Source organism: Onychostoma macrolepis, chromosome 02, assembly GCF_012432095.1.
Source record: "Onychostoma macrolepis isolate SWU-2019 chromosome 02, ASM1243209v1, whole genome shotgun sequence".
Lineage (NCBI taxonomy): Eukaryota > Metazoa > Chordata > Actinopteri > Cypriniformes > Cyprinidae > Onychostoma > Onychostoma macrolepis.
In genome coordinates, this window is record NC_081156.1 from 1,020,293 (window position 1) to 1,047,805 (window position 27,513).

At 40.5% G+C, this 27,513-nt stretch overlaps 1 protein-coding gene across 7 annotated transcripts in view; it reads right to left on the reverse strand.

The window, feature by feature from the left end:
* The window catches only part of fgf12a (fibroblast growth factor 12a), a 197,591-nt gene that overhangs the window by 107,077 nt on the left and 63,001 nt on the right, over positions 1-27,513 (reverse strand). Inside the window, exon 1 of one of the 7 annotated variants that reach the window (XM_058749801.1) lies at positions 23,707-23,828. The exons of the other annotated variants lie outside the window; for them this stretch is intronic. Within the exon in view, the coding sequence (XP_058605784.1) occupies positions 23,707-23,722 (16 nt within the window). The 5' untranslated portion in view covers positions 23,723-23,828. Of the gene's footprint in view, positions 1-23,706; positions 23,829-27,513 lie in introns of those variants that run through there. 7 annotated transcript variants of the gene reach the window in all.

The following is a 27,513-nucleotide window of genomic DNA, read 5'->3' on the forward strand; positions in this document are numbered from 1 at the left end:
CTATTACATAGGCGCTTATTTGAAGTAGTATTAATCTAGTACATAAACAATAACAATCTCAAAAGTGATAATGCAATGTTGAGTTTGAAAACAATGTATCATCTACTAAACTCTACCCTAACTGATAGCATTTTGTAACTCATGTGTGTTTTAAACATAAACTTGTGTGTATTTGAAAGTTTAAATGCAATAAGACATGAAAGATAACTTAGTTTAGTACTCACATGCCGTGTGACAGCCGCTTTCTTATTAAACTTCGTATATCAGAAGATTAAACTAATATGGTTTTAAATGCATGATTTCCACGCAATAGACATTATAATCAAATCCAAACAGATTTTTTTTTTTTTTTTAGCAGAGTATCTGAGGCACAAGCTGTAAAGGCACAGCCATATTCTGGAAAAGGGGGCAGGGAGCAGCAGCTCATTTGCATTTAAATAGACATGTACGAAAACAGCGTGTTTCTGCTTTCACTCAAAATAGGCATTTTCAAAATGATATAATAAATTAACAAGGTAGAGGTGGACTGGCCATATGGAGCACCAAGAATTTTCCCGGTGGGCCGCTGTACAATGTGGGCTGGCCCATTGTGTAAATGTATAAAGAATGAATTATAGTAAATGTGCATAGCCTATAGTCAAGTCAAGTCACCTTTATTTATATAGCGCTTTTAACAATACAGATTGTGTCAAAGCACTTAACAGTATCAAATTAGAGGATAGAGTGTCAGTAATGTATAATGATAAGATTAAACACTCAATTTTCAGTTAAAGGCATTTCATTATTGAATTCAGAGATGTCATTGTCTAGCTCAGTTTAGTTTAAATAATATCTGTGCAATCAAATCGGCGATAATCGCTAGAAATTAAGTGTCCCCAACTGAGCAGGCCAGAGGCGACAGCGGCAAGGAACCAAAACTCCCTCTGTGACAGAATGGAGAAAAAAAAACCTTGGGAGAAACCAGGCTCAGTCGGGGGGCCAGTTCTCCTCTGTCCAGACGAAACCCGCAGTTCAAAAGTTTATATTTCTATTTTAATTTTGTTGCAATTTCTAACAATAGTAGTATTATGTAGTTAGGTATTTTATTATATTTTAGTTATTTTGTTATTTTTTTAGTTTTATTGTATTCAATCGAGATTTTCACTGGGGATATGTCTCTGGGGGTCATCTGGGTGTCCTGGTCTCCGCTGATGATCAGGGCTGTAGACATCATCTCTATATCCCTCCATCGGGCCAGATGAATGGCCCACGCGGTCCAATTCAGTCAAAAAAAAAAAATTTACTAGTTCAGTGCAGCTGTTCAAAAGTGCTCATCAATGTCAAAATGTAATTTAAATGCATTTTTATTGTAAACAGTTGCCAAATATTGCTACCAAACTACTACTTGTAACATGGGACTCGTGACAACGGAGTTGGGGATCCAAATGCAAGGCTTTATTCACAAACGTGGTCAAAACAGGCAGGTTTGAGCACCAGCAAACAGTATAATCCAAGGCAGAGGTAAAAGAGTAATCCAATATACAGGCTCTGGTCAGGGCAGGCAGCAATCAATAAAAACTAGAACTGGAACAAGGAACTGGCTATTCAATAATCAGCGCTCTAGAGTGTGTGTGAGAATCTTTTATACTAGACAAGGTGAAAACATGACAAAACCAACCAATGAGAACAAGACACATGAAACCAGGGAACCAATCAGAACATGACACATGCAAGCAAGGAACCAATCAGAACATAAAACACATACTGTACAAGGGCAGCACATGTCAAGTTCACATGAGGGGCAAGGAACACATGGGAAATGGTGTCCAGAGTACAGGGGCAGGATTGTGAGGTAGAGTGCCCTATAATGGAGTTCATGGGCACTCCAGCTGTCAATCGCAACACTACTGGCCTTTTCGAATGTCTCAAATTTTAATGCCATTTAAGTTTTCATCACAATATACATAGAAACATTAGCATAGCAGTTTTCAGCAGACACGAGATAACAGTGAATGTTTGTCTCTTTCAGTAACACTTTCTATGAAGCCCATATTTATAATACATTATGAGGGTATTTTTAAGGCATTATAATGAATGCATAATGCATTATAAAAAACCTTGTAATATGTTATATCATCTTAAGAATATTCATAAGAACAGTTTTAATGTATTATAATATTTACTTATTTGTGGTTATAGCTTTTAATAGTATGATGATTTATAACACACAGTAAACACATTGCATCCACTTAAGTTACAATGAATTATATTTCTCATCGTTATAATGTATTATAAGTCTCATATCTTGCCACCTTCCTTATGCTACTTTACTTAATTTTTTTTCTCTCAAACAGCCATAAGATCAGATATCAGATCAGATGAATGTGTAATATGACACATTTTCTTTGAACTATTTTTATTTTAATATCAGTTTGATTATTTTGATGGTACCCTTTAGACAGCTGTTGATAAGTAACTCTGCAACTATATGTCAAATAGCAGTCATTAGAGTATTAGAAGTATATCTGCTAAATATATGCTAACACTTTATTTTGATGGTTCCCCAACAGACAAACTGACTATAAGTAACTTTGCAAGTACGTCAACATTCTACCCACCCTAACCTAACCTTAACCTAAGCCTACTAATACTCTAATGAGATTTAGTTGACATGTAGTTGCAAAGTTGCTTATAGTCAATAGACTAAGTGGACCATCAAAATAAAATGTAACCTAATATATAAACATTGCAATTTTTTTTTTTTTTTTTTTTTTTTTCAGTTGAAATTATTAACTAGCTCACTTCAAAATTAATATTAGCCTCACAGGGAACACTCAAATAACACTCCACACCTAACCACTTACAAGACGCATGCCACTGTAGTAAGATACTATTTTTATTTATTTTTTCTCAAATTCCATTTTTTCCATTTCCATTTTTCAATCCAGAAAAATGGAAATGGAAAAAATGGAATTTGAGAAAAAACAAACAAACAAAAAAAAACTATAATATCAAGATATACAGGTGCATCTCAATGAATTAGAATGTTGTGAAAAAGTTCATTTCTTCTTGTAACTTATTTCAAAAAGTGAAACTTTCATATACTTTAGATTAATTACATGTAAAGTAAAACATTTAAAAAAAAAATGTTTTAATTTTGAGGATTAGAGCTTACAGCTCATGAAAGTCAAAAATCAGTATCTCAAAATATTAGAATATTTACATTTGAGTTTCAATTAATGACCATCACTACAGTATAAATTCCGGGTATCTCTTGTTCTTTGAAACCACAATAATGGGGAACACTGCTGACTTGGCAATGGTCCAGAAGACGAACATTGACACCTTCCATAAAAAGGGTAAGTCACAGAGGGTCATTACTGAAAGGTGTGGCTGTTTACAGAGTGCTGTATCAAAGCATATTAAAAGCAAAGTTGACTGGAAGGAAGAATTTGGGTAGGAAAAGGTGCACAAGCAACAGGGATGAATGCAAGCTTGAGAATACAGTCAAGCAAAGCTGATTCAAACACTTGGGAGAGCTTCACAAGGAGTGGACTGAAGCTGGAGTCAGTACATCAAGAGTCACCACGCTCAGATGTCTTCAGGAAAAGGGCTACCAAGCCACTTCTGAACCAGAGACAACGTCAGAAACATCTTACCTGGGCTGTGGAGAAAAAGAACTGGACTGTTGCTCAGTGGTCCAAAGTCCTCTTTTCGGATGAAAGTAAATTTTGCATTTCATTTGGAAATCAAGGTCCCAGAGTCTGGAGGAAGAGTGGAGAGTCACAGAATCCATGTTGCTTGAAGTCCAGTATGAAGTTTCTGAAGTCAGGGATGATTTGGGCTGCCATGTCATCTGCTGGTGTTGGTCCACTGTGTTTTCTGAAGTCCACAGTCAACGCAGCCATCTACCAGGAAATTTTAGAGCACTTCATGCTTCCTTCTGCTGACAAGCTTTATGGAGATGCTGATTTCATTTTCCAGCAGGACTTGGCACCTGCCCACACTGCCAAAGGTACCAAAAGCTGGTTCAGTGACCATGGTGTTACTGTGCTTGATTGGCCAGCAAACTCGCCTGACCTGAACCCCACAGATAATCTATGGGGTATTGTCAAGAGGAAGATGAGAGACACCAGACCCAACAATGCAGATGACCTGAAGGCCACTGTCAAAGAAACCTGGGCTTCCATACCACCTCAGCAGTGCCACTAATTGATCACCTCCATGCCACGCCGAATTGAGGCAGTAATTAAAGCAAAAGGAGCCCCTACCAAGTATTGAGTACATATACAGTAAATGAACATACTTCCCAAAAGGCCAACGATTCACTAAAAATGTTTTTTTTTTATTGGTCTTATGAAGTATTCTAATTTGGTGAGATAGTGAATTGGTGGGTTTTTGTTAAATGTGAGCCTAAATCATCACAATTAAAAGAACCAAAGACTTAAACTACTTCAGTCTGTGTGCATTGAATTTATTTAATACACAAGTTTCACAATTTGAGTTGAATTACTAAAATAAATGAACTTTTCCACGACATTCTAATTTATTGAGATGCACCTGTATAGTCCATTATCAATGTAAACGTAGATATGGTGTTCATTGTGTTATAAATAATCATAATCTTAAAAGTTATGACCACAAATGCGTAACCATTATAATGTATTATAATTATTCTTATGATTATTTATAAGATGATATAACATATTATAAGTTTTTTTTTTATTATTATAATGCATTATGCATTCATTACAATGCCTTAAGAATACCCTTATAATGTATTATAAATATGGGCTTCATAGTAAATGTTACCTCTCTCTCTATCCAGGCTTTCTCTGTAATTTTACATGTCTAAGAAAATGTTTCAAAAAACTCTAAAATATAATTCTCAAACTTACACCAGAACATTGTAAATCTGAAGACTTTGACGTTCAAGTGCCATGATTAGAGAAGTGATAGGCTATATACTGTGCCCTCCAAATGTATTGGAACAGTAAAGACAAAATTGCTCTGTTGGCTGTGGAGTCAAGACATTTACAGATATGATTAAAAGATGAATATGAGACAAAACTACAGAATGTCACATTTTATTCTTGGGTGATTCAACACATAGATGTTTTACCAGCTAAGAAGTTCAGCACTTTTAGAGTTTCATCCCCCTATCTGATGTCAGCATAAGTATTGGAACAGTTGCCACACAGGTCTTTCTAAGTGTGTCCTGTTGCATTAATTCTTCAGATATTAAAAGCAGGGAATATGTAGTATCAGTTATATCCATTACTTCTGCATTCTGAATCTTGCATTCGATGATGACACACACAAACCAGGATGAAGATGAGGGAGCTGACTTTGAGAGAAAAGCAAGCAATTTGGATGCTAAAAGAAAAGAGGAAGTCAATTAGAGCTATTGCAAAAACAAAGGGCATGGAGAAATCAAGAGTTTGGAAACCACCAGCGACACCAGCAACCAACAACGACCTGATCGGCTGAGAAAAGAACAGTAGTTGATGACAGACAAATCATAAAAGCTGTGAAAATGAACCCTAAAAGATGTGTCTGTAAAATCACCAACAACTTCCAGAAAGCTGGGGTGATGCTCTGACAATCTACTGTCCTCAGGAGACTTTGACACAGAATTACAGATGCTACACAGCAAGATACAAACCTCTGACCAGCTCCAAAAATAGAAAGGCAAGATTAGAGTTTGCAAAAAAAACACAAAGGTGAGCCAGAAGAGTTTTTTGGAACTGTGTTTATGGGCCGATGAGACAAAGATGAAATTTATCTTAGCGATGGGAAAGCAAAGATGTGGAGAAAAAAGGGAACTGCAATGATCCCAAGCATACAGCCTCATCTGTAAAGCATGGTGGAGGTGGTGTCATGGCATGCATGGCTACCTCTGGAACAGACCCTCTCAACTTTACTGATGACTTAATGTATGATGACAGTAGCAGAATGAATTTGGAAGGGTACAAAACCATCTTGCCTACAAATTTTCAAGAAAATGCCACCAGTTTCATTGGGAAGTGCTTCATATTGCATCAGGACAATGATCCAAAACACCCTGCCAGGTCAGTCAAGGAATTTATAAGGGCAAAGAAATGGAAAGTCTTAGATTGTCCAAGTCAATCTCCAGATTTAAATCCGATTGAACATGAATTTCACCAGCTGGAGAGGAGAGTAAAGGCAGAAACTCCCCAAAACAAGGAACAATTGGAATTGGCTGCATTAAAGGCTGGGAAAAGTATTTCATAGGATGAGACCAAGAGTCTGGTGATGTCTATGGGTCACAGACTCACTGCTGTGATTGTGTGCACGAGATCTGCAACTAAATAATAGCTTTTAATCTTTTATATCTTATGTTCAACTGTCCCAATACTTATTCTCACATCAATGAGTAGGATGAACTTTAAAAGTGTTGTTCTTTCTATTTGGTAAAACATGTATGTGTTGAAACGGCTAATAATAAAACGTGACATTCTGTAGTTTTGTCTCATATTCATCTTTTCATCATATTTGCAAATGTCTTGACTCCACAGCCAACAGAACAATTTTGTCTTCACTGTTCCAATACTTTTGGAGGGCACTCTATTAGCTATAATAAAAATATAATTAGCTAATTAGTTCACCTGCATTATATTATATACACACTGGCGATCAAAAGTTTGAAATAATTAATACTTTTTTATCTATCTATCCATCTATCTATCTATCTATCTATCTATCTATCTATCTATCTATCTATTTTTATTTTTATTTTTATTTTTATTTTTATTTTTATTTTTATTTTTAAAGAAGGCTCAATTTATTTGATAAAAAAAGAGTAAAACACTAATATTATGAAATATTACATTTAAAATAGTGGTTTTGTATTTAAGATCTTTTAAAATGTAATTAATTTTTGTGATCAAAGCTGAATTTTCAGCATCATATTACTCCAGTCTTCAGTGTCACATGATCCTTCAGAAATAATTCTAATATGCTGATTTGCTGCTTAATTATTATTTGTGCTCAATTATTAATAATGGTTCTTATTATACATTATAAATTAATCGACTTAAAAATATGTATTAAATTAAATAATTAATTAGGTTAGCTAAAAAATCATTTGAAAAAATAAATAAATTAAGACTTGTTTCATCCAGAGTTTTCCCTGAATCTCTTGAATGATTCAGGCATCAAATACATTTAACAGTCACTGTTTGCCACCTATACATAATGTAAAAATATTTTTTTTCCTTTTTTTTTTTTTACTGTATCATTAGTTCCAAAGGTTAATTAGGCTACATTTTGATTGTGGCTGCCACAACATAAGAGTCTATAACCGGATTAAAAACTTTCATCCCTGTACTTTCGTTATTATTTAATGTTTGCTACACAGAAATGTAGCCTACTGTGTAAGTAGGCTGTTTGTGAAGCTGTTTCAAACATAAAGCATATGATGAGCGCTGTTCTCTCTGGATCAAACCTGCGCCAAAGCAGGTTTAAATATTTCGATGCGATGTGATTTCAAAGGTTTAACTGACATACCGTAGCTGAATCATCATTTAGTGTATTTGAAACGGGGTGGTGATCTTTTAATGAATAAACATGCATACATATGAGCCTATGTTTTTTGTTTTTGTTTTGTTTTGTTTTGTTTTGTAGCCCATATCATATTTGTACCAGACCTCAAAAGTAACCCGGGCTTCCACGACCCATGACGGTACGTGAAACACATTGCTCAGCTCATTATGAACTTTTGACTGTCTCATTCAGACCATATTATCTACCTTGTGAATTCGGACAAATCACAGTTATTTTTAGTCTATATGTACCTGGACCAAACTTTGCTCTGTCCGCCGAAGGCTGCTTACAACAGAGCGCTGTGCAATTCTGCGAGTGACCCAGTCTTCCTGCTTGGAGATTTTAATAAATGCGACGTGTCTACTTATAGTTGCCAAATATTGAGCAATACATAACCTGTCCGACGAGACTGGTTAAGACTCTGAATAAATGTTTTGGTAACTTGGAAGGTGCATATGTGCCAAGATTACATCCAACTCTGGGTCCAGAGACTCAGTATTAGGAGGTTGATTTGAGTGTACGGAATGGGACTTATTTTTTAATGATGACGATTGTTGTAGTAATTATGAATCGTTGAATGAGACAATAACCGGCTATGTTAATTTCTGTGTAAATTCTGTTTTTCAAACCAAGAATGTCACAATCTTTCTAAATAATAAGCCACGGATAAACAAAGATTTGAGACATTATTTAAATATGAAGAAAATTGCTTTCTTGCAGAATGATCAGCAGAAGGTAAAGGAGTTAAATAAAGTAGTGTGAGGACAATGTGAGGACTCTTATGGTCTTGCAAATGATCTTAATATTTTTTTATTCAAGATTTGATAATAATTTAAATGAGTTCACTGTTAGTAATGCAGCAATGACTGATATTCAGTCACAGACCATGACCATACAAGAAAGAGAGATTGTCACAGTTAATCTTAGTTAATCAAAGTTAAATCACACAAGGCATCTGGCCCGGATGGCTTGAAGGGGAAAGTCCTGAAAGAATGTGCAGAACAACTGGGATATGTGTATACAAAGATGTTTCAAATCTTTATGGACAATGGCTTTGTACCTGTCACGAATCTGGTCTGTACTTCCATTCACTCACCACCAGAGGTCACTCGCTCACCACATGGACTTTCACACCACGCATCACAATGGACTCCAATTCCCATCATCCATTACTGATCACAGCTGTCACCAATCACTCATTGCACTAATCACACACACACCTGATCCCACGCACACACTGATCACATACCTTATTTAAACCCTGGACTTTCCTTCCGTCATGGCTGAGTATTGTATGCATTTTTGCTGCCCTACAGAGCCCGTTAGTTTTCCTAGTCTCGCCTAGCCTAGTCTGTTTTCGGATTGTGTTTTCCCCTGCCTGGACTATCGCTCACGTGTTGGATTACCTCTCTTGTCTAGCCCTCTTGATACCGTTCGCTGTCGCCTGACCCATGCCTGTTTCAGATAACTCTTTGCATTGCCTTTATATACCTGTCTGCCATTGTTCGACCCTGCCTGTTTTGACCACGTCTCTGATTCAATAAAGCTTGCATATGGATCCACACGTCACACGTCTCGTCAGCTCCGTAACAGAATACTCGGCCAAACAAGGATCCAGCGGCTGTTCAAGTGGATCATGGCCAGGTATGGACACAGCGATCTTGTTGCTAGCCCTCAAGCAGGGCACCCGATCACTCGAGGATTACATTGGGGAATATTTAGCTTTGGCGAATGGCACAGAATTACCGGACAGCATGTTGATAGACTTTTTCTGTAATGGCCTTAATCAGCCATTAAAAACAGATGTAATTCATAAAGGTCCACGTTCATCATTGAGTAGTTTCTTGGATTATGCTCTGTGGTCTGTTGGTTCAGCTTTCACTGTGGGTGTCGGTATCCCTCTTGATACTGTTCGCTGTCGCCTGACCCACGCCTGTTTCAGATAACTCTTTGCATTGCCTTTATATACCTGTCTGCCATTGTTCGACCCTGCCTGTTTTGACCACGTCTCTGATTCAATAAAGCTTGCATATGGATCCGCACGTCTCACGTCTCGTCAGCTCCGTAACAGTACCATTGGCCTGGAAGAATTCTATTTTTATCCCGGTACCCAAAATACCTCATGCTGAATTATTAAATGACTTTCGTCCAGTTGCGCTCACATTAGTTCTCTGCAAATGTATGGAACGCATAGTGTGTAAGGAATTGTCATCCCAAATTGAGAGGTTTATCGATCCCCTGCAGTTTTCCTACCAGGCCAATAGGAGCACTGTGGACGCCTCTCTTACTTTTCATGGATTTCTCGTCTGCTTTTAATTCTGTCTAAACTAACCTTCTTTTAAAGCATCTTCACAATTTAGGTGTTAGTAGTTGGTTGATTTTATGGATGAAGGAATTTCTAAAAAATACTGACCACAACGTGTTTTGTAATAATAATGTAATGTCTGACTGCTTGGTCTTAAAATACTGGGGTACCCCAGGGATGTGTATTATCTCCAATATTATTGAAAGAATGCTCTTTCAATATTATTGAAAGTGACGTGACATGTGGCCAAGTATGGTGACCCATACTCAGAATTTGTGCTCTGCATTTAACCCATCCAAAGTACACACACACACACACACACACACACACACACACACACACACACACACACACACACACACACACACACACACACACACACACACACACACAGAGGGCAGCCATTTATGCTGCGGCACCTGGGGAGCAGTTGGGGGTTTGGTGCCTTGCTCAAGGGCACCTCAGTCGTGGTACTGAAGGTAGAGAGAGCACTGTACATTCACTCCCCCCACCTACAATTCCTGCCGGACCTGAGACTCTAACTCGCAACCTTTGGATTACGAGTCCAACTCTTTAACCATTAGGCCACAACTTCCCCCTTTATTCACTGTATACCTCAAATGAAATGCAGTGTGATGATGATAATGTCTCCCTCATAAAGTATGCTGATGATATTGCACTGGTTTCCTGTCAGAAATAAATGAATATTTTGAGTATATCAATAGTATTATTGGTTGGTTTGATAGTAGCACCTTACATCTTAATATTGATAAGACAAAGAGCTACAGTATGCTTGAGGAGTCAAACAAGAATAGTAGATACAAGCCCATATAAACCAGTCATTAATGAAGTTCCCAAACGCAGGTGCAGGAGGAGCCTAATCATCCAGTCCTGTCAATCACTGCTACGGCAGTATATAAGCAGCAGTCATGAGTCCGTTCCAGCGACAATTCTTCCAGCATCCCTCCACCACCCTTCTCCTCCTCTAAATTCCTCTCTTTTTTTCCTCCACACCTTACCATCATGGGGGGATTCTTACTCGGAGCTCGGGTCTTCTTAGAAAATTGAGGAGTTTTAATGTAAGTACACAGACTCTAACTATGGTATACAGGTCAATGATTGAGAGCATTCTTACATATAATATTGTCTCATGGTACGGTAATATAACAGTTAAACAGAAGAACAAACTCTCGCAAATAATTAATCAGGCAAATAAGATTACTGGCTATAAACAACATTCACTTCAGGCCTTATTTGATTGTTTTATGGAAAAAACAGCAATTGGGATTTTTAAAGATCATACTCATCCCGTCCACTCTACTTTTAAATTGGTTCTATCAGGGCATAGCCTTAAAATTCCTCTGGCCAGTAGAAATGCTTATAAAAAATAATTGGTAGCACTTTATTTTGATGGTCCCTTTTGAACATTCTGTTAAGTAATGTTACAGCTACATGTCAACAAACTCTCATAAGAGTATTAGTAGACTGTCTGCTTCATATCTACTAACTCCTTATTGTGTTGGTCTCCCAACAGATATTCTACTGACTATAAGTAACTTTGAAAGAACGTGTCAACTTAATCTAACCCTAATCCTACCAGTCAACTAATGAGAGTTAGTAGAAATGTAGGTGCAACATTACTTATAGTCAATAGAATGTGTTAAAGGGACCATCAAAATAAAGTGAAAACAAATAATTTGTCCCAATGGCAGTTGTTATTTTAAATCGGATATTTTAAAATATTTTGTTATTGTAAAATATTTGTAAAATACGTTGTTATTTTAAAAAGGAAATGCAAGAGAGTGGTTGGTAGTACAGTGTTTAATGGATTTAATGGAATAAATTGATTTATATATACAGTATGTGTGTGTATGTGTATATATATATATATATATATATATATATATATATATATATATATATATATATACAGTCAAGGCCAAAAATATCGGCACCCTTGGTAAATATGATCAAAGAAGGCTGTGAAAATTAATCTGCATTGTTAATCCTATTGAGCTTTTATTTGAAAAATTCACAAAAATCTAACCTTTTATTGGATAATAAGAATTTAAAATGGGGGAAATATCATTATGAAATAAATGTTTTTCTCTACATTGGCCACAATCATTGGTACCCCTAGAAATCTTAAAATAAAATATCTCTGAAGTATATTCCCATTCATATTCACTATTTTGAGAACTCCAGGGTGATTATGAACATGAAATTATCCAGCCATGGCTTCCTGTTTCACAGAAATATAAATAGGAGGGAACACAAAGCCCAAATCCCCTTAATCATCCATCACAATGAGAAAAACCAAAGAATATATTTCTGATGTGCAGCAAAAGATAATTGAGCTTCACAAATTAGTGAAGTTGCTTTAAGAAAAGAGCTAGAGCAGTGAATATTCCCATTTACCCCATCAGGGTAATACTTAAGAAGTTCCAATCAACATAAAATGTTACGAAACTGCCTGGAAGAGGACGTGTGTCTATATCGTCCTAATGCATGGTGAGTAGGAGAGTTTGAGTGGCTAAAGACTCTCCAAGGACCACAGCTGGAGAATTGCAGAAAATAGTTGAGTCTCGGGGTCAGAAAACCTTAAAAAAAATGAATAAATAAAAAATTGTCAAACAGCACCTACATCACCACATGTTGTTTGGGAGGGTTTGAAGAAAAAATATTCTATCTCATCCAAAAACAAACTCCATCATATTCAGTTATCAGACACGACTGGAACTTCAAATGGGACTGGCTTCTATGGTCAGATGAAACTAAAAAATCAGCTTTTTAGCAGCAAACCTTCAAGATGGGTTTTGTGAACACAGGGATAAAAAGTACCCCATGTGTACAATGAAATATACTGCTGTATTTTTGATGTTGTGGGCCTATATTTCTGCTGGAGGTCCTGGACATCTTGTTTAGACACATGGCATCATGGATTCTATCAAATACCAACAGATACAAAATCAATAAGTGACTGACTCTTTTAGAAATCTTATAATGGGCCATGTTTGGATCTTCCAACCTTACAATAATCCAAACACAAACCTCAAAAACAACACAAAAATGGGTGTATTAGAGAAAAACATTTATTTCATAATGATATTTACCTCCATTTTAAATTCTTATTATCCAATGAAAGGTCAGATTTTTGTTAATTTTTTAAAATTAACAATGCAGATTAATTTTCACAGCCGTCTTTGATAATATTTACCAAGGGTGCCGATATTTTTGGCCATGACTGTATATATATATATATATATATATATACAGTCATGGCCAAAATGTCGGCACCCTTGGTATATATATTATGTCATTCTGTTCACCTGTGTCTTGTTATTCATCTTATTAGTTCCCTTTGTTTGGTCCCTGCTTATAAGCCCTCAGTTCTCCCTTAGTCTTTGTCTGTTCTCCGTCTATGTGAAGTTGATTTCCCTATCTGTCGGTCACTACGAGTTATGTCTTGACTCGACATTATGGGGATTCACTTGGGAGCTCCAATCATCTCTGACTTTAAGAGAAAATGCCAATGAATATTGGCTAGTGGATTTTGTATACCTGAGCCACTCCCCATGCATACGGGTATAAATAGGCGACAGGTGCATCCACTCGTCAGATTTTTGCTTCGGAGCCGAGTGGATGAACATGTTGATCTCCCAAAGCCATTCATCATTGATCTGTCTGGAAGCTGTTCTGGTTGGCGTCACGGTGCCCCTGTCTTCAGCGATTCCCCTGGGCACTTCAACTAAAAGAGCAGATTTCCTAAAAGAGCTAGTCACGGTCGGTTCGCCTGTTTTTAAAGACGCCATTCCGGCAGTGTCCTCTTGGTTGCGGTCGTTTCCTATTCTGTCGACAGCCACGATCTGTCTGGGCATCCAGCACACTGAAGCTGCGTTCGTGGATAGTTCATGCATTCTCGGTGAGCGTGTGACCATGGCAGCGCTGCGATCGCGACTCTCTCTCCTCACGGGGATGGGAAGGGCTCCCTCTGTCACTACCCGCATGATGGGCAATCGTCCTCTGAGGATGAAGATTTGGTGGTGCGGCCCCCCATGGGTGTTGTCGCCACTGCCAAATCGGACCCAGAGTTCTCGGCCATGCTTTCCCGGGCCGCCACGAGCATTGGGCTGGAGGTATGCACACCTCCCAGTCCCGAGCCCTCGCGGCAGGATGATTGGTTCCTCGGTGCGAGCCATTGCTCGCAACCACGCCCTGCCCCGGTTCCTTTCTTCCTGAAGGTGCATGAGGAGCTGATGAAGTCGTGGACGGCTCCTTTTTTCGGCTGGAAGCCATTCGTCTGCCTCCCCCATCCTAACTACCCTCGATGGCTGAGCGGCTAGGGGGTACGGTGAAATTCCCTAGGTGGTGAGTGCAGTTGCGGCCGCAAAATGCCGCCACTTCAAAATGCCAAAGTCACAGCATTGTCCCTCGGGAAGGCGATGTCCACACTTGTGGCCCAAGAGCGCCATCTATGGCTCAGCCTGGCTGAGATGAGCGATGTCAACAAAGTGCGCTTTCTCAACGCTCCCGTTTCCCAGGCTGGACTGTTCGGCGACACTGTCGAGGACTGTGCCCAGCAGTTCTCAGCAGTACAGAAGTAGACTGAGGCCATCCAACACATCTCATTTGGCGCACATCATTCTCATCAACTCGTGTATTAAATCAATTCAGTGCACACAGACTGAAGTAGTTTAAGTCATTGGTTCTTTTAATTGTGATGATTCAGGCTCACATTTAACAAAAACCCACCAATTCACTATCTCAACAAATTATAACACTTCATAAGACCAATAAAATAAAATAAAAACATTTTTAGTGAATTGTTGGCCTCTGGAAAGTATGTTCATTTACTGTATATGTACTCAGTACTTGGTAGGGGCTCATTTTGCTTTAATTACTGCCTCAATTCGGTGTGGCATGGAGGTGATCAGTTTGTGGCACTGCTGAGGTGGAAAGGAAGCACAGGTTTCTTTGACAGTGGCCTTCAGCTCATCTGCATTGTTGGGACTGGTGTCTCTCATCTTCCTCTTGACAATACCCATATATTCTCTATGGGGTTCAGGTCTGGTGAGTTTGCCGGCCAATCAAGCTTTTGGTACCTTTGGCAGTGTGGGCAGGTGCCAAGTCCTGCTGGAAAATGAAATCAGCATCTCCATAAAGCTTGTCAGCAGAAGGAAGCATGAAGTGCTCTAAAATTTCCTGGTAGATGGCTGCATTGACTGTGGACTTCAGAAAACACAGTGGACCAACACCAGCAGATGACATGGCAGCCCAAATCATCACAGACTGTGGAAACTTCACATTGCACTTCAAGCAACATGGATTCTGTGCCTCTCCACTCTTCCTCCAGACTCTGGGACCTTGATGTCCAAATGAAATGCAAAATTTACTTTCATCTGAAAAGAGGACTTTGGACCACTGAGCAACAGTCCAGTTCTTTTTCTCCACAGCCCAGGTAAGATGCTTCTAACGTTGTCTCTGGTTCAGAAGTGGCTTGGTAGCTCTTTTCCTGAAGACGTCTGAGCGTGGTGACTCTTGATGCATTGACTCCAGCTTCAGTTCACTCCTTGTCAACCTCTCACAAGTGTTTGAATCAGCTTTGCTTGACAGTATTCTCAAGCTTGCAGTCATCCCTGTTGCTTGTGCACCTTTTCCTACCCAAATTATTCCTTCCAGTCAACTTTGCATTTCATATGCTTTGATACAGCACTCTGTAAGCAGCCACACCTTTCAGTAATGACCCTCTGTGACTTACCCTCTTTGTGGAGGGTGTCAATGTTCATCTTCTGGATCATTACCAAGTCAGCAGTCTTCTCCATTATTGTGGTTTCGAAGAACAAGAGACACCCGGATTTTATACAGTAGGGATGGTAATTTATTGAAACTCAAATGTAAATATTCTAATATTTTGAGATGCTGATTTTTGACTTTCATGAGCTGTAAGCTCTAATCATCAAAATTAAAACAACATTTTTTTTAAATGTTTTACTTTACATGCAATGAATCTAAAATATATGAAAGTTTCACTTTTTGAAATAACTTACAAGAAAAAATTAACTTTTTCACGACATTGTAATTTATTGAGATGTATAATCTTACCTCAGACTGAATGGTAATGTATCACATTTTCCACAAAAATATGAAGCAGCACAACTGTTTTCAACGTTGCCAATAATCAGAAATGTTTCTTGAGCAGAAAATCAGCATATTAAAATGATTTCTGAAGGATCTGAAGACTGGAGTAATGATGCTGAAAAGTCAGCTTTGATAACAGAAATAAATTATTATAGAAGTGAGTTAATGCAGAGAGTTAGAAAATGCAATAAATTGTATGTATGGGGACCTTTTTGGAGTTTTAGAAAAAAGATTAAAAAAATAAATAAATAAGTAAAAGGCACATTTTTCTCAGTTGGTTTTTGTTTATCAGTTGGATTTCTTACAAGAGAAAGACTGTAAATGTGCATTAAAATGTGTATATGTGCTAAAAGTAAGTTGTGTCGATGTTCGATGTTTAGAAGCAATGTTCCCTCTAAGCTGCGTGCGTGTGCACCACGCTGAAGAAATAATGTGCCGCACGCACACAAAAATGAGTTGATAAAGCCATTAGATTGATTTCTAGTAAAAGAGAAAGAAATACAATACTCGGGCAAACTGCTATAGAGTTGATATCGCTATAAAGTTAGAACCGGTGAATGCGGTTTACAGGTTTCATAGAAAGAGAATGATGTGCACCAAATGTGTCGATGTAGAAATCGAATACTTCAATGGTTGTGGACGAAAGAGCTCAACGCGAGAACTAACGCAAACGCAGTGAAATGTGAAATAAAACGTCCTCATGTATTAAAGAAGAGTGGCTTGATTAATTGCTGGAAATGGGCAAAGGATGGGCAAAGAACGGTAACAAAACTCTGAGACATTTACAGTCACACACAAGCGTATTGTGCAAACTGTAGCCTACTTCACAGCGATGCTCAGATAAGATATTACGTACGTAACCCTCGTTCCCTGATGGAGGGAACGGAGACGTTATGGCGTGACGACATAGGGGATTTACTTGGGAGCCCCAATCATCTCTGACTTAAGAGAAAACGCCAATGAATATTGGCTAGTGGATTTTGCATACCTGCGCCATTCCCCGTGCACGGGTATAAATAAGCGGCAGGTGCATCCACTCATTAGGTTTTACGCTGAGGAGCCGAGAACAGTCCCTGGCAACCAGCGATGGTTCAAGATTGTGGCATGGGGACATAACGTCTCCGTTCCCTCCATCAGGGGAACGAGGGTTACGTCGTAACCGAGACGTTCCCTATCTGTCGGTCACTACGAGTTATGTCGTGACGACATAGGGGTCTTATGGAAAGCGCCACAACCTGAACCCCGTCACAACCTTGTGGCATGCAGATGCTGACAAGCGGCGTGACAGACAAATGCCATGCGAAGGTCGCAACCTTCCCATCGCCCCAGAGCAAATTGCTAACCTTGGTGCCCGCGGGACCACTGAGTACATTGCTGCTGGAGATAGCCAAGCCGCTGTTCCTTTTCCCACAGAAGTCGGAAGGATTTCGACCTTCAATGAAAGATAGCTTCAAGTCTTTCCTATTTGTTGTTACAGCTTGGCAGTAACGACGGGAAGTGAGCCTTCCAGAGAAGGGCGCCACGGAGGCCACATCCTGCCCGAAGGGAGGTAACATGTGGAGACACTGATATGGACTGACCCAGGCCTGGGGCAGTACTACATACGACTGGACCCTGGGGCAGATCCTACCTAGGGGTAGGGAGGAGAGCTGCCAGCAGGGCCTGACAGAAGGCTCTGTCAAAGGGAAGACACGGGTTTACCGTGAGGGAAACCTTACCGTGGTAGAATACACATATGGGATTACCGAAGGAATCAAGCCATACGGACACCTAGCCCAGTACAGGGGCTGACCGGAGACCCGGGCAAGCTAACACAAGTACTGGGCCTGGCGTCAGACTGCTCCGCCCAGTCTGACTGCCGGGGGTGCTGGAGGAACTCCACCAGGGTTCGCCGTCCGGGGAACTGAACTGGAGGAGGAAAACGGCGCTCGTATCCCGGGTGAGGGGAATGGCGCAGCAAGCGTGACACCGCCAGCTCTTCCCGCCACTTACCTGTTACCCAACACACGGGAAGAAACTGGCTCGATGCGGAGATTGTAAAATCTCGCAAAGGTGTTCGGTGTCGCCCAGCCCGCAGCTCTACAGATGTCTGGCAGAGAGGCGCCGTGCGCCAACGCATAGAAGGAGGCAACACTCCATGTGGAGTGAGCCCTCACCCCTAGGGGGCACGGCTCGCCTTGGGATTGGTACGCCAAGGCGATGGCATCCACTATCCAGTGGGCCAACCTCTGCTTGGAGACAGCCTTCCCTTTCTGCTGACCTCCGTGGCAGACAAAGAGCTGCTCAGAGCTTCTAAAGCTCTGGGTGCGGTCCACGATATGCACAACGCTCTACGGGACACAGCAACGCCAAGGCTGGATCTGCCTCCTCCGAGGGCAGGGCTTGCAGGTTCACCACCTGATCGCGGAAGGGCGTGGTGGGAACCTTAGGCACGTATCCAGGCCGGGGTCTCAGGACAACGTGAGAGTAGACCGGCCCGAACACAAGGCACTCTTCGCTCACCGAAAATGCTTGGAGGTCCCCGACCCTCTTGATGGAAGTGAGCGCGGTCAGGAGCTCTGTCTTAGCAGACAGGAACTTAAGCTCAACTGAGTCCAGCGGCTCAAAGGGACCCCTCTGAAGCCCAGCCAGGACAATAGAGAGATCCCAGGGGGGTATCAGGGGTGGCCTAGGAGGGTTCAACCTCCTGGCACCCCTCAGGAACCTCATGATGAGATCGTGCTTTCCCAGGGACCGGCCGTCCACTGCATCGTGATGGGCCGCAATAGCAGCCACATACACCTTCAAGGTGGAGGGTGACAGCCTACGCTCCAACCTTTCTTGCAGGAAAGAAAGCACTACTCCAATCGTACATCTTCGGGGGTCTTCTCGGCACTTCAGTGCATAGGCTTGCCTTGTTGAAGGAGCTCTAGCCTGAGTGATGGTCTCTACCACAGTCCGTGGGAGACCGCTCAAGTCTGCCGCGTCCCGTCCAGGAGCCACACATGGAGGTTCCACAGATCTGGACGTGGGTGCCATATGGTGCCAAGCCCCTGAGAAAGGAGGTCCTTCCTCAGAGGGATGCGCCAGGGAAGAGCTGTCACAAGGAGTATGAGTTCGGGAAACCAGGTCCGGGTGGGCCAGTACGGCGCGACCAGCAGGACCTGCTCCTTGTCTTCCCTGACCTTGCACAGTGTCTGTGCGAGCAGGCTCACTGGGGGAAAAGCATACTTGCGCAGAGCCCGAGGCCAGCTGTGTGCCAGTGCATCCGTGCCGAGGGGGCCCTCGGTCAGGGAGTAATACAGCTGGCAGTGGGAGGACTCGCGGGAAGCAAACAGGTGTACCTGAGCTTCCCCGAATCGACTCCAGATCAGCCGGACTGTCTCGGGATGGAGTCGCCATTCTCCGGGGAACGTGAGCTGTCGTGAGAGCGCGTCGGCCGCACGATTGAGCTCCCCCGGAATATGGACAGCACGCAGCGACTTGAGCCGCGTCTGACTCCAGAGGAGGAGATGGCGGGCGAGCTGTGACATGCGACGTGATCGTACACCTCCCAACCGGTTGATGTACGAAACAGTCGCAGTGTTTTCCGTATGGACCAACACGTGCTTGCCGAGCAGCAGTGGCCGGAACTGCCACAAAGCTAGATGCACTGTCAACAACTCTAGGCAGTTGATGTGCCAAAGCAGTCGAGGCCCTGTCCAGGGCCCCGAGGCCCTGTCCAGGGCCCCGAGGCTGCCTGCCCGTTGCATGTAGCGCCCCAACCCGTACTGGAGGCATCCGTCGTGACAACGACATGCCGGGACACTTGTTCTAGGGGCACCCCGGCCCGTAGAAAGGCAAGGTCCATTCAGGGGCTGAAGGAGCGGTGACACTCCTGTGTGATGTTCACACGAAGTGTACCACGACGCCATGCCCACCTCGGGACTCGGGAGTGCAACCAGTGCTGAAGTGGTCTCATATGAAGCAATCCGAGCGGCGTGACTGCGGCTGCGGATGCCATATGCCCCAGGAGCCTCTGAAACTGTTTCAGAGGAACCACAGTCCTGCCTCTGAAGGAACTCAGGCAGTTCAGCACTGACTGGGCGCGATCCTCCGAGAGGCGCGCCGTCACACTCACCGAGTCTAACTCCACACCAAGAAAAGAGATTCTCTGCACAGGGGAGAGCTTGCTCTTTTCCCAGTTGACCTGAAGCCCCAACTGGCTGAGTGCTGAAGCACTGGGTCCCTGTGATCACACAACTGTTCTCGCTCCCCGTGCACTTCCGGGAAGAAAGGAACCGGGGCAGGGCGTGGTCGCGAGCCACAGCCCGTGCCGAGGAACCAATCATCTCACCGCGAGGGCTCAGGACTAGGAGGTGTGCACGCCTCCAGCCCGATGCTCGCGGCGGCCCGGGAAAGCACGGCCGTCAACTCTGGGTCCGATTCGGCGGCGGCCGCAACTCCCGAGGGAGGCACCCCCGCAGAATCTTCATCCTCAGAGGACGATTGCCCATCCCCCGATGCTGCGATCGACGTCTGATCCTCTATCGGCGCACCAAATGAAATGCTGGGCACGCCGTGAGACGGCACAGCAGAATCACCGGGGAGCCACACAGAACAGCAGCTGCGGGAGGAGTGAGAGGTCCGTGGGGACTGGCCCGGCGGAAAGGCTCTCACTGTTACCCTCAGATTGCCCAGAGCACTAGCCGATGGTTCTCTGCTCGTGGCAGAGAAGCCAGCGCGGTAGTGACAGAGGAGCCTCCATCCCGTGAGGAGAGAGGCGCGATCGCAGCGCTGCCATGGTTACACGCTCAGAGCGAACGTATAAACCATCCACGAACGCAGCTTCAGCGCGCTGGATGCCCAGACACTGAAGACAACGATCGTGGCCGTGAATGGAGGATAGGAAACAACCGCAACCAAGAGGACACGGCCGGAACGGCGTCTTTAAAAAGACGCGAACCGACCGTGATTTGCTCTTTTAGGAAATCTGCTCTTTTTAGTTGAAGTGCCCAGGGGAATCGCTGCAGACAGGGACACCGCTGTTCGCACCATAACGCCAACCAGAACAGCTTCCAGACAGATGATGAATGGCTCTTTGTGGAGATCAACACGTTCATCCACTCGGCTCGGCAAAAATCTAATGAGTGGATGCACCTGCCGCCTATTTATACCCGTGTGCACGGGGAGTGGCGCAGGTATGCAAAATCCACTAGCCAATATTCATTGGCGTTTTCTCTTAAGTCAGAGATGATTGGGGCTCCCAAGTAAATCCCCTATGTCGTCACGACATAACTCGTAGTGACCGACAGATAGGGAACCAGTCTTAAGTGTCAATTTTTCAAAATTGAGATTTATACTTCATCTGAAAGCTGAATAAATAAGCTTTCCATTGATGTATGGGTTGTTAGGAGATACAACTGTTTGAAAATCTGGAATCTGAGGGTGCAAAAAAAATCTAAATATTGAGAAAATTGCCTTTAAATTTGTCCGAATGAAGTTCTTAGCAATGCATATTACCAATCAAAAATGAAGTTTTGATATATTTATGGTAAGAAATTTACAAAATATCTTCATGGAACATGATCTTTATTTAATATCTTAATGATTTTTGGCATAAAAAAAAAAAAATGATAATTTTGACCCATACAATGTATTTTTGGCTTTTGCTACAAATATACCCCAGCGACTTAAGACTGTTTTTGTGGTCCAGGGTCACATATGTAAGATAAGATGTATATAAGAAATCCACATGTTCACGTTTTTTGAAAATAGCCTATTTAGCTTACAGTTCTCAGTTTAAATGTTTCAGTTTGTTTTCTATTCTATTCTATTCTATTCTATTCTGTTCTGTTCTGTTCTATTCGTTTTCATGCTTCAATTTGTTTTGATATTTTATTATTTTATATCATATTATGTTAGACCCTAATAAATAATTGTCCCTGTTTTTTAGTGGAGTCTCTTATACTCATCTGTATTCATTTGATAAAAAAAAGAAACAGTAATATTGTGAAATATAATTGCAATTTCTAATATTCCTATTTTAATATACTTTAAAATATATTTGATTCCCGTGGAGCAAAGCTGAATTTTTAGCATCATTACTCCAGTCTTCAGTGTCACATGATCCTTCAGAAATCATTCTAATATGCTGATTTATTATGAATGTTGAAACTATTGTGCTGCTTAATATTTTTTGGAACCTGTGATACTTTTTCTTTGATTCTTTGGTGAATAAAAAGTTAAAAAGATCAGCATTTATTCAAAATAGAGATCTTTTCTAACAATGTAAGTCTTTACTATCACTTTGTATCAATTTAGCACATCCTTGCTAAATAAAAGTATGAATTTCTTAAAAAAAAAAAAAAATCACTGACCCCAAACTTTTGAGTAGTAGTGTATATTGTACCGCAAAATTTCTATTTTGAATTAACACTGTTCTTTTTAACTTTTTATTTATCAAAGAATCCTGAAAAATTATCACAGGTCCCAAAAAATATTAAGCAGCACAACTGTTTCCAACACTGATTATAAATCAGCATATTAGAATGATTTCTGAAGGATCATGTGATACTGAAGTCAGGAATAATGATACTAAAAATTCAGCTTTGCTTCTCAGGAATAAAGTATATTAAAATAGAAAACCTTTGTTTTAAATTCCAATAATATTTCAAATAGATACAGCCTTGATGGGCATATACTTTTTTTAAACTGATGCCTTTACTGATCCCAGACTTTTGCACAGCAATGCATTATACTGTAAAAAATGTTTTCTCAGGTAACCTAAAATGTACATCATTTAGTTACATCAAGGGTCAAATCAAATATACTGTAAATAGCACATTAAAGTTAAAAGTTACACACTTTTTTTGTGTGTGCGCTGTACAGGGTATAAAGAATGTTTTTGCTCAGGTAGCCAAAATGTCTTCCCAAAAGAGAAAAGTTTTGCTCAGCAAGAAAATAAATTAGAGTGAACATTGTTTAGAAGTACACATATTGTAAAAAAAAGAATAGATGTATAGCATATAGATGAAACAGTTATGGACCAAAAGCAGTAAAACCTAAATTTTGATTTCACGCTGTCTTTTAACAGTTTATAAATAACATTTGAATTTACACTATATAACACCAATAACAAAACAATACAATAAAACATTTAGAAATGAAGATACAACTTTTAGAGTGGTAATTTTGTTGGTGAGTCAAATCTAAATTAGACCTACAGTACTAATTGACTATATCTAACTAAATCTGTCTGACAGTGAATATCAACAAAAATCTTTATGTGCTAAGGAAGGCTGTTCTGATAAACCTCACATTGGTTTTAGGAATGGTAGGTTCTAGATAAGAGGGGTGAGAATAATTGATGTGGACACAAATCTCAGAATAGCACCATGAGAAGAGGCAGAAGTCTAAAGAGCCTGCACAACTGCACAATCTGTTCTGTCTGAATATTTCATCAACTGAAGAAGAGTTTTATTGTTACAAAACTGAATTAATCAAACATAATCCAGGTGAATTTTGTCAATAATGTATCTATTTAATCTCCCATTATATTCTAAGGCCTCTGTGTTAGGAATGCCTACATGGCAGACACATCTGGAAGAAATGAGGAGGGGGCTTTTTCCCCTTACCATAACAAAGTCTAGAAGGACCTCTCCCAAGGGAGAGATAGAATTACATATGCAAGTGAAATGTAGAATTGTATACATATGGCTTAATGTATAGGAACCCACCTTAAAATCATGTATAAATACCAGAGCCGAAAGACATTCAGGAAGCTTCTCTGCAGACAGGCTTTGGTTTTATTCCTGTTGAATAAAATCTATTCTTTTGGCATCAAAACTCCAAGTCTGCGTTTCGTTCTTTGAGCCGCGGCGGACGACTCTACATTTGGCACCCCACATGGGACTTAGAAAAGAGCGACAAAGTGGACGGCCGCTTTGAGCAGATTTTGATGAGCAACACATGAAAGGTGGCCACCTTTTTTAATCAGGTAAGCATTTTTGCTTATATAATTTTGTGTTGTTTGCCAAATCTGTTCTTAGTGGTAAGGTCACTTAAATTTTGCTCTTCCAAAATTCAAAATTGAAAGAAAAGAACAAAAAAGGGAGTTTTATTCCAGAAGAAATAACAGCATGCATTATCTGGTTTACTGTTTATGGCCTTGATAAGTAACATGAACTGAAATTGGATGGTGTAGGCAAAAATACATTGCTAGCAATGGTCTGTGTTTATTTAGACTGGGCCTGAAGGGACAAAAATAAACGTGAAGCAGATGTAATAAGAGTGAGCGCGCAAGACCTACGGATACCGCCCTGATTAAATTAAAAAAGTTGTAAGACTACAGGGATCTGGAATGGGTAGGCAAAAAATTCCTGGCAGAACCTTGTTCTTTTACTGAGAGAGAGAGAAAGGAGGGGTTACAGTGAGAGAACCAGCGTTTTGGAGCAGGTGACTCGAGAGAAAAGATTTGTTTTGTTTTGTTTTGTTTTGATGAATGTTTGAAACTGTGTCCGTGTCCGAATGCATGTCGGTGTGAAAGACTGAGAGTGAATGAGAAAACAAATAAATTCCGATTGGGTTGGAGGAGAGAAGCGTGCTTTCTCTAAGTGAAGAACGGCCGCAGCTCTTGTCACATCCAAGAGGAGTGAATGAAAGAATAAACCCTATAAAAATTAAAGGGGTGCAGTATGAAAGAATGAGCCCTATAAATTAGGGGATACAGTGTGAATCAATGAGCCCTGACTGAATGAAGGGACTTAGCAGTGTGAATGTTTTTTAGGAAAATAGGGTCAATAAAGATTGAATCCAGATGTGTTATAAGATCTTATAACACATCTGGATTGGGTGTCTGTGTGAGAGAGAGCAAAAGAGAGAGAACATTTTCTGAGTGCAGTGCTGTGGAGAAGGAGTGATTAAGTGCATTAAAAATAATAAGTGCGCACTAAATAAAGCAGAAGAGACGATAGATAATTGAAAAATAAATAAAGAATTATTGTTAAAGATTTTATGCATACTGTGTGATCATAAAATAAAGTGAAAAATTCATATAGAAAGTGTACATGCATCAAATAGAATAAAAAACTAGGTTAAAAGAAGTAAGTCATTAAATAAATAATAAAATTAATTGAAAAGTAGTGGCAACATTTTTATATAAAATAAATAAGGTAGGACAAATAAAACTAAAAGATTGGAAGAGAAAATATGGCAGCTACTCCGGTAGAGATATTAGGATTAAAATATCCTCTGTGTAAAGACATGATAAACAAAATCTCAGACAAATGGCAAAAGAGAACAAAGAATAAAATGACAAAATGGCCAAAGGAAGGGACTTTTGATGTGACATTGTGTGAGGAAATGGAAACTCTGATAAAAAAATTACAAAACTAAATGTATCAGTAAAAAGACAGAAAAAAAGAGAAACTAAAAGAGAGAAAGAACAAGAAGTGTTGGCTATGTTTAAAAGAGAAGGGGAAAACACTTTAAAGAGTATAAAACAGGCCAGGAAGATTTTGAAGGAGGCAGACAGAGAAACATGCAAAAAAGAAATGCTGTTCTCTCATATGCTGTTCGCTCCGATAATGAAAGAAGGAGAGGAACAAATGACAGTTATGTTTCCAGTAAGCATTCCACAACCAACTGTTCAGCCAAGCCCCTCTACAGCAGTCCCTCCGAACACACACCAGCTTCCTGTACCCATAATTAATGTTTATCCTCAACAGCCAGCTCCAATGGGATGGAGAAAAAGACCAATGCAGAGAGGACAGAGAGGAAGAGGCAGGCCTTATACTGGTCCTCGTGGCATTTGTTGGGCGTGTGAACAGCCCGGCACATCTGATATAATTGTCCCACCTTTTCATACCAACAGTACCCTCGGGGTGGAAGGGGGGAGAGTTGGCAGCAGTCCAATCGAGGTGCAGGAGAAGGCCCTGTTAATCCGTGGAGAGGTCCAAATCAGAGAATTCTACAGGGGAGAACCAGCTACCAATGTTAACAACTAAAGCCGATCAAGAGCCTATCATGCAAATTAAAATAGAAGGTAAAGACACACCCATGATGTTAGACACAGAAGCAATTTTTACTTGTTTAAATTCAAAATATGCTTCACATCTCCCCTTGTCTGGAAAATTCACAAAGACAGTAGGATTCTTGGGGCAAATGCAATTAATTCCGATGACTACAAACAAAAAATCAAAGTATAACAATGCCCATTCTTGTATCAAATCAAACTCCTATCAACTTGTTAGGAAGGGATGCATTATGCAAATTGGGGTTACAAATTTGGTGTTCTTCAGAAGGAATATTTATCGACGCAATAGGAACAGAAACACAAATGGTGGTTGCAGAGCCAAAAGCAAATGTCTATTGGATAGGACAGATAGAACAAGATGTGAGACAGACAATAAACAAGTGGGGAAAGTTTATTGAAGCACAGATTCCTGAAGCACGGTTAACAAAATCAGAATTTCATTGTACAATGATCTATGATCCAGACAGAGATGAAAAAAATAGAACAAAAATGTCAGGAAGAAACAAAAGGTAAAAAGTTGAGACAGTCTCCGACTATATCATAATAGGTAACCAAGGAGCAGCTTTAAATATTCCAAACAGTGAATTTGTAGAAAAATGGTTCAATGTAACTGATTCTGTCCCACATATTGCAATATATGTAGGAAAAAAACTGGGAAACAAAGGATTTAGGACCAATGATGAAAGAAGCAGGAAAAAGCAAATGGGAATCAACAGAACATCCGTTGATTTTTCATTCAGCTGACAAAAATTACATCAAAATTTTGTGTGCAACCAGTTTGCTGGGAATTCCTCAGGAAGTAGTAACCAGCAAACAAAATTTAACACAGATGACCACAACATCTGAATTACTAGACAATACTGAAAATGAATTGTTTAGGGAAATGAAGAGTCAGGTACCAACTGAATTGTGGTCACAACATGATACAGATGTAAGATTAATAAAATCAGCTAATCCAGTGAGAGTTCAGCTCAAACCAGACGCACGTCTTCCCAGAAAAACACAACATCCTTTGAGACCAGAGGCAGAAGCAGGCATAAAGACAATATTGAAGGTTTAGTGAAGGCAGGAGTTTTAATAGAAACATCTAGTTACTGTAACACTCCAATTACAGTTAGATCGGATTATTTTTCTAAGATGATTGATGACAACCAGAGAAACCCGAGACAACTGTTTAACTGTATTAACAGATTGCTGAAGTGTAATAGTTCTTTACATGTTACTGCTTCAACTCATCTTTGTAATAAGTTTCTTGACTCTCTTGCTACCAAGATTGATAATGTACGCAAGGGTATTTGTGCCTCTATTTTATTGTCGCCCTCTTCGGTTTCGTATTCCGGTACTGTTTTTCAAATTTTGTACACTTGATTCATATTCTCTTCAAAAGGAGGTTTCTCAAATGAAGCCAGTCACTTCTTTGCTTGACCCCATACCTACTAGTCTGTTTCAGTCATGTTTTGCTTCCTTGTGTCCTGTTGTTTTGAGCATTATAATGACTCTTTGTGTACTGGGGTTGTCCCGCCAAGTTTTA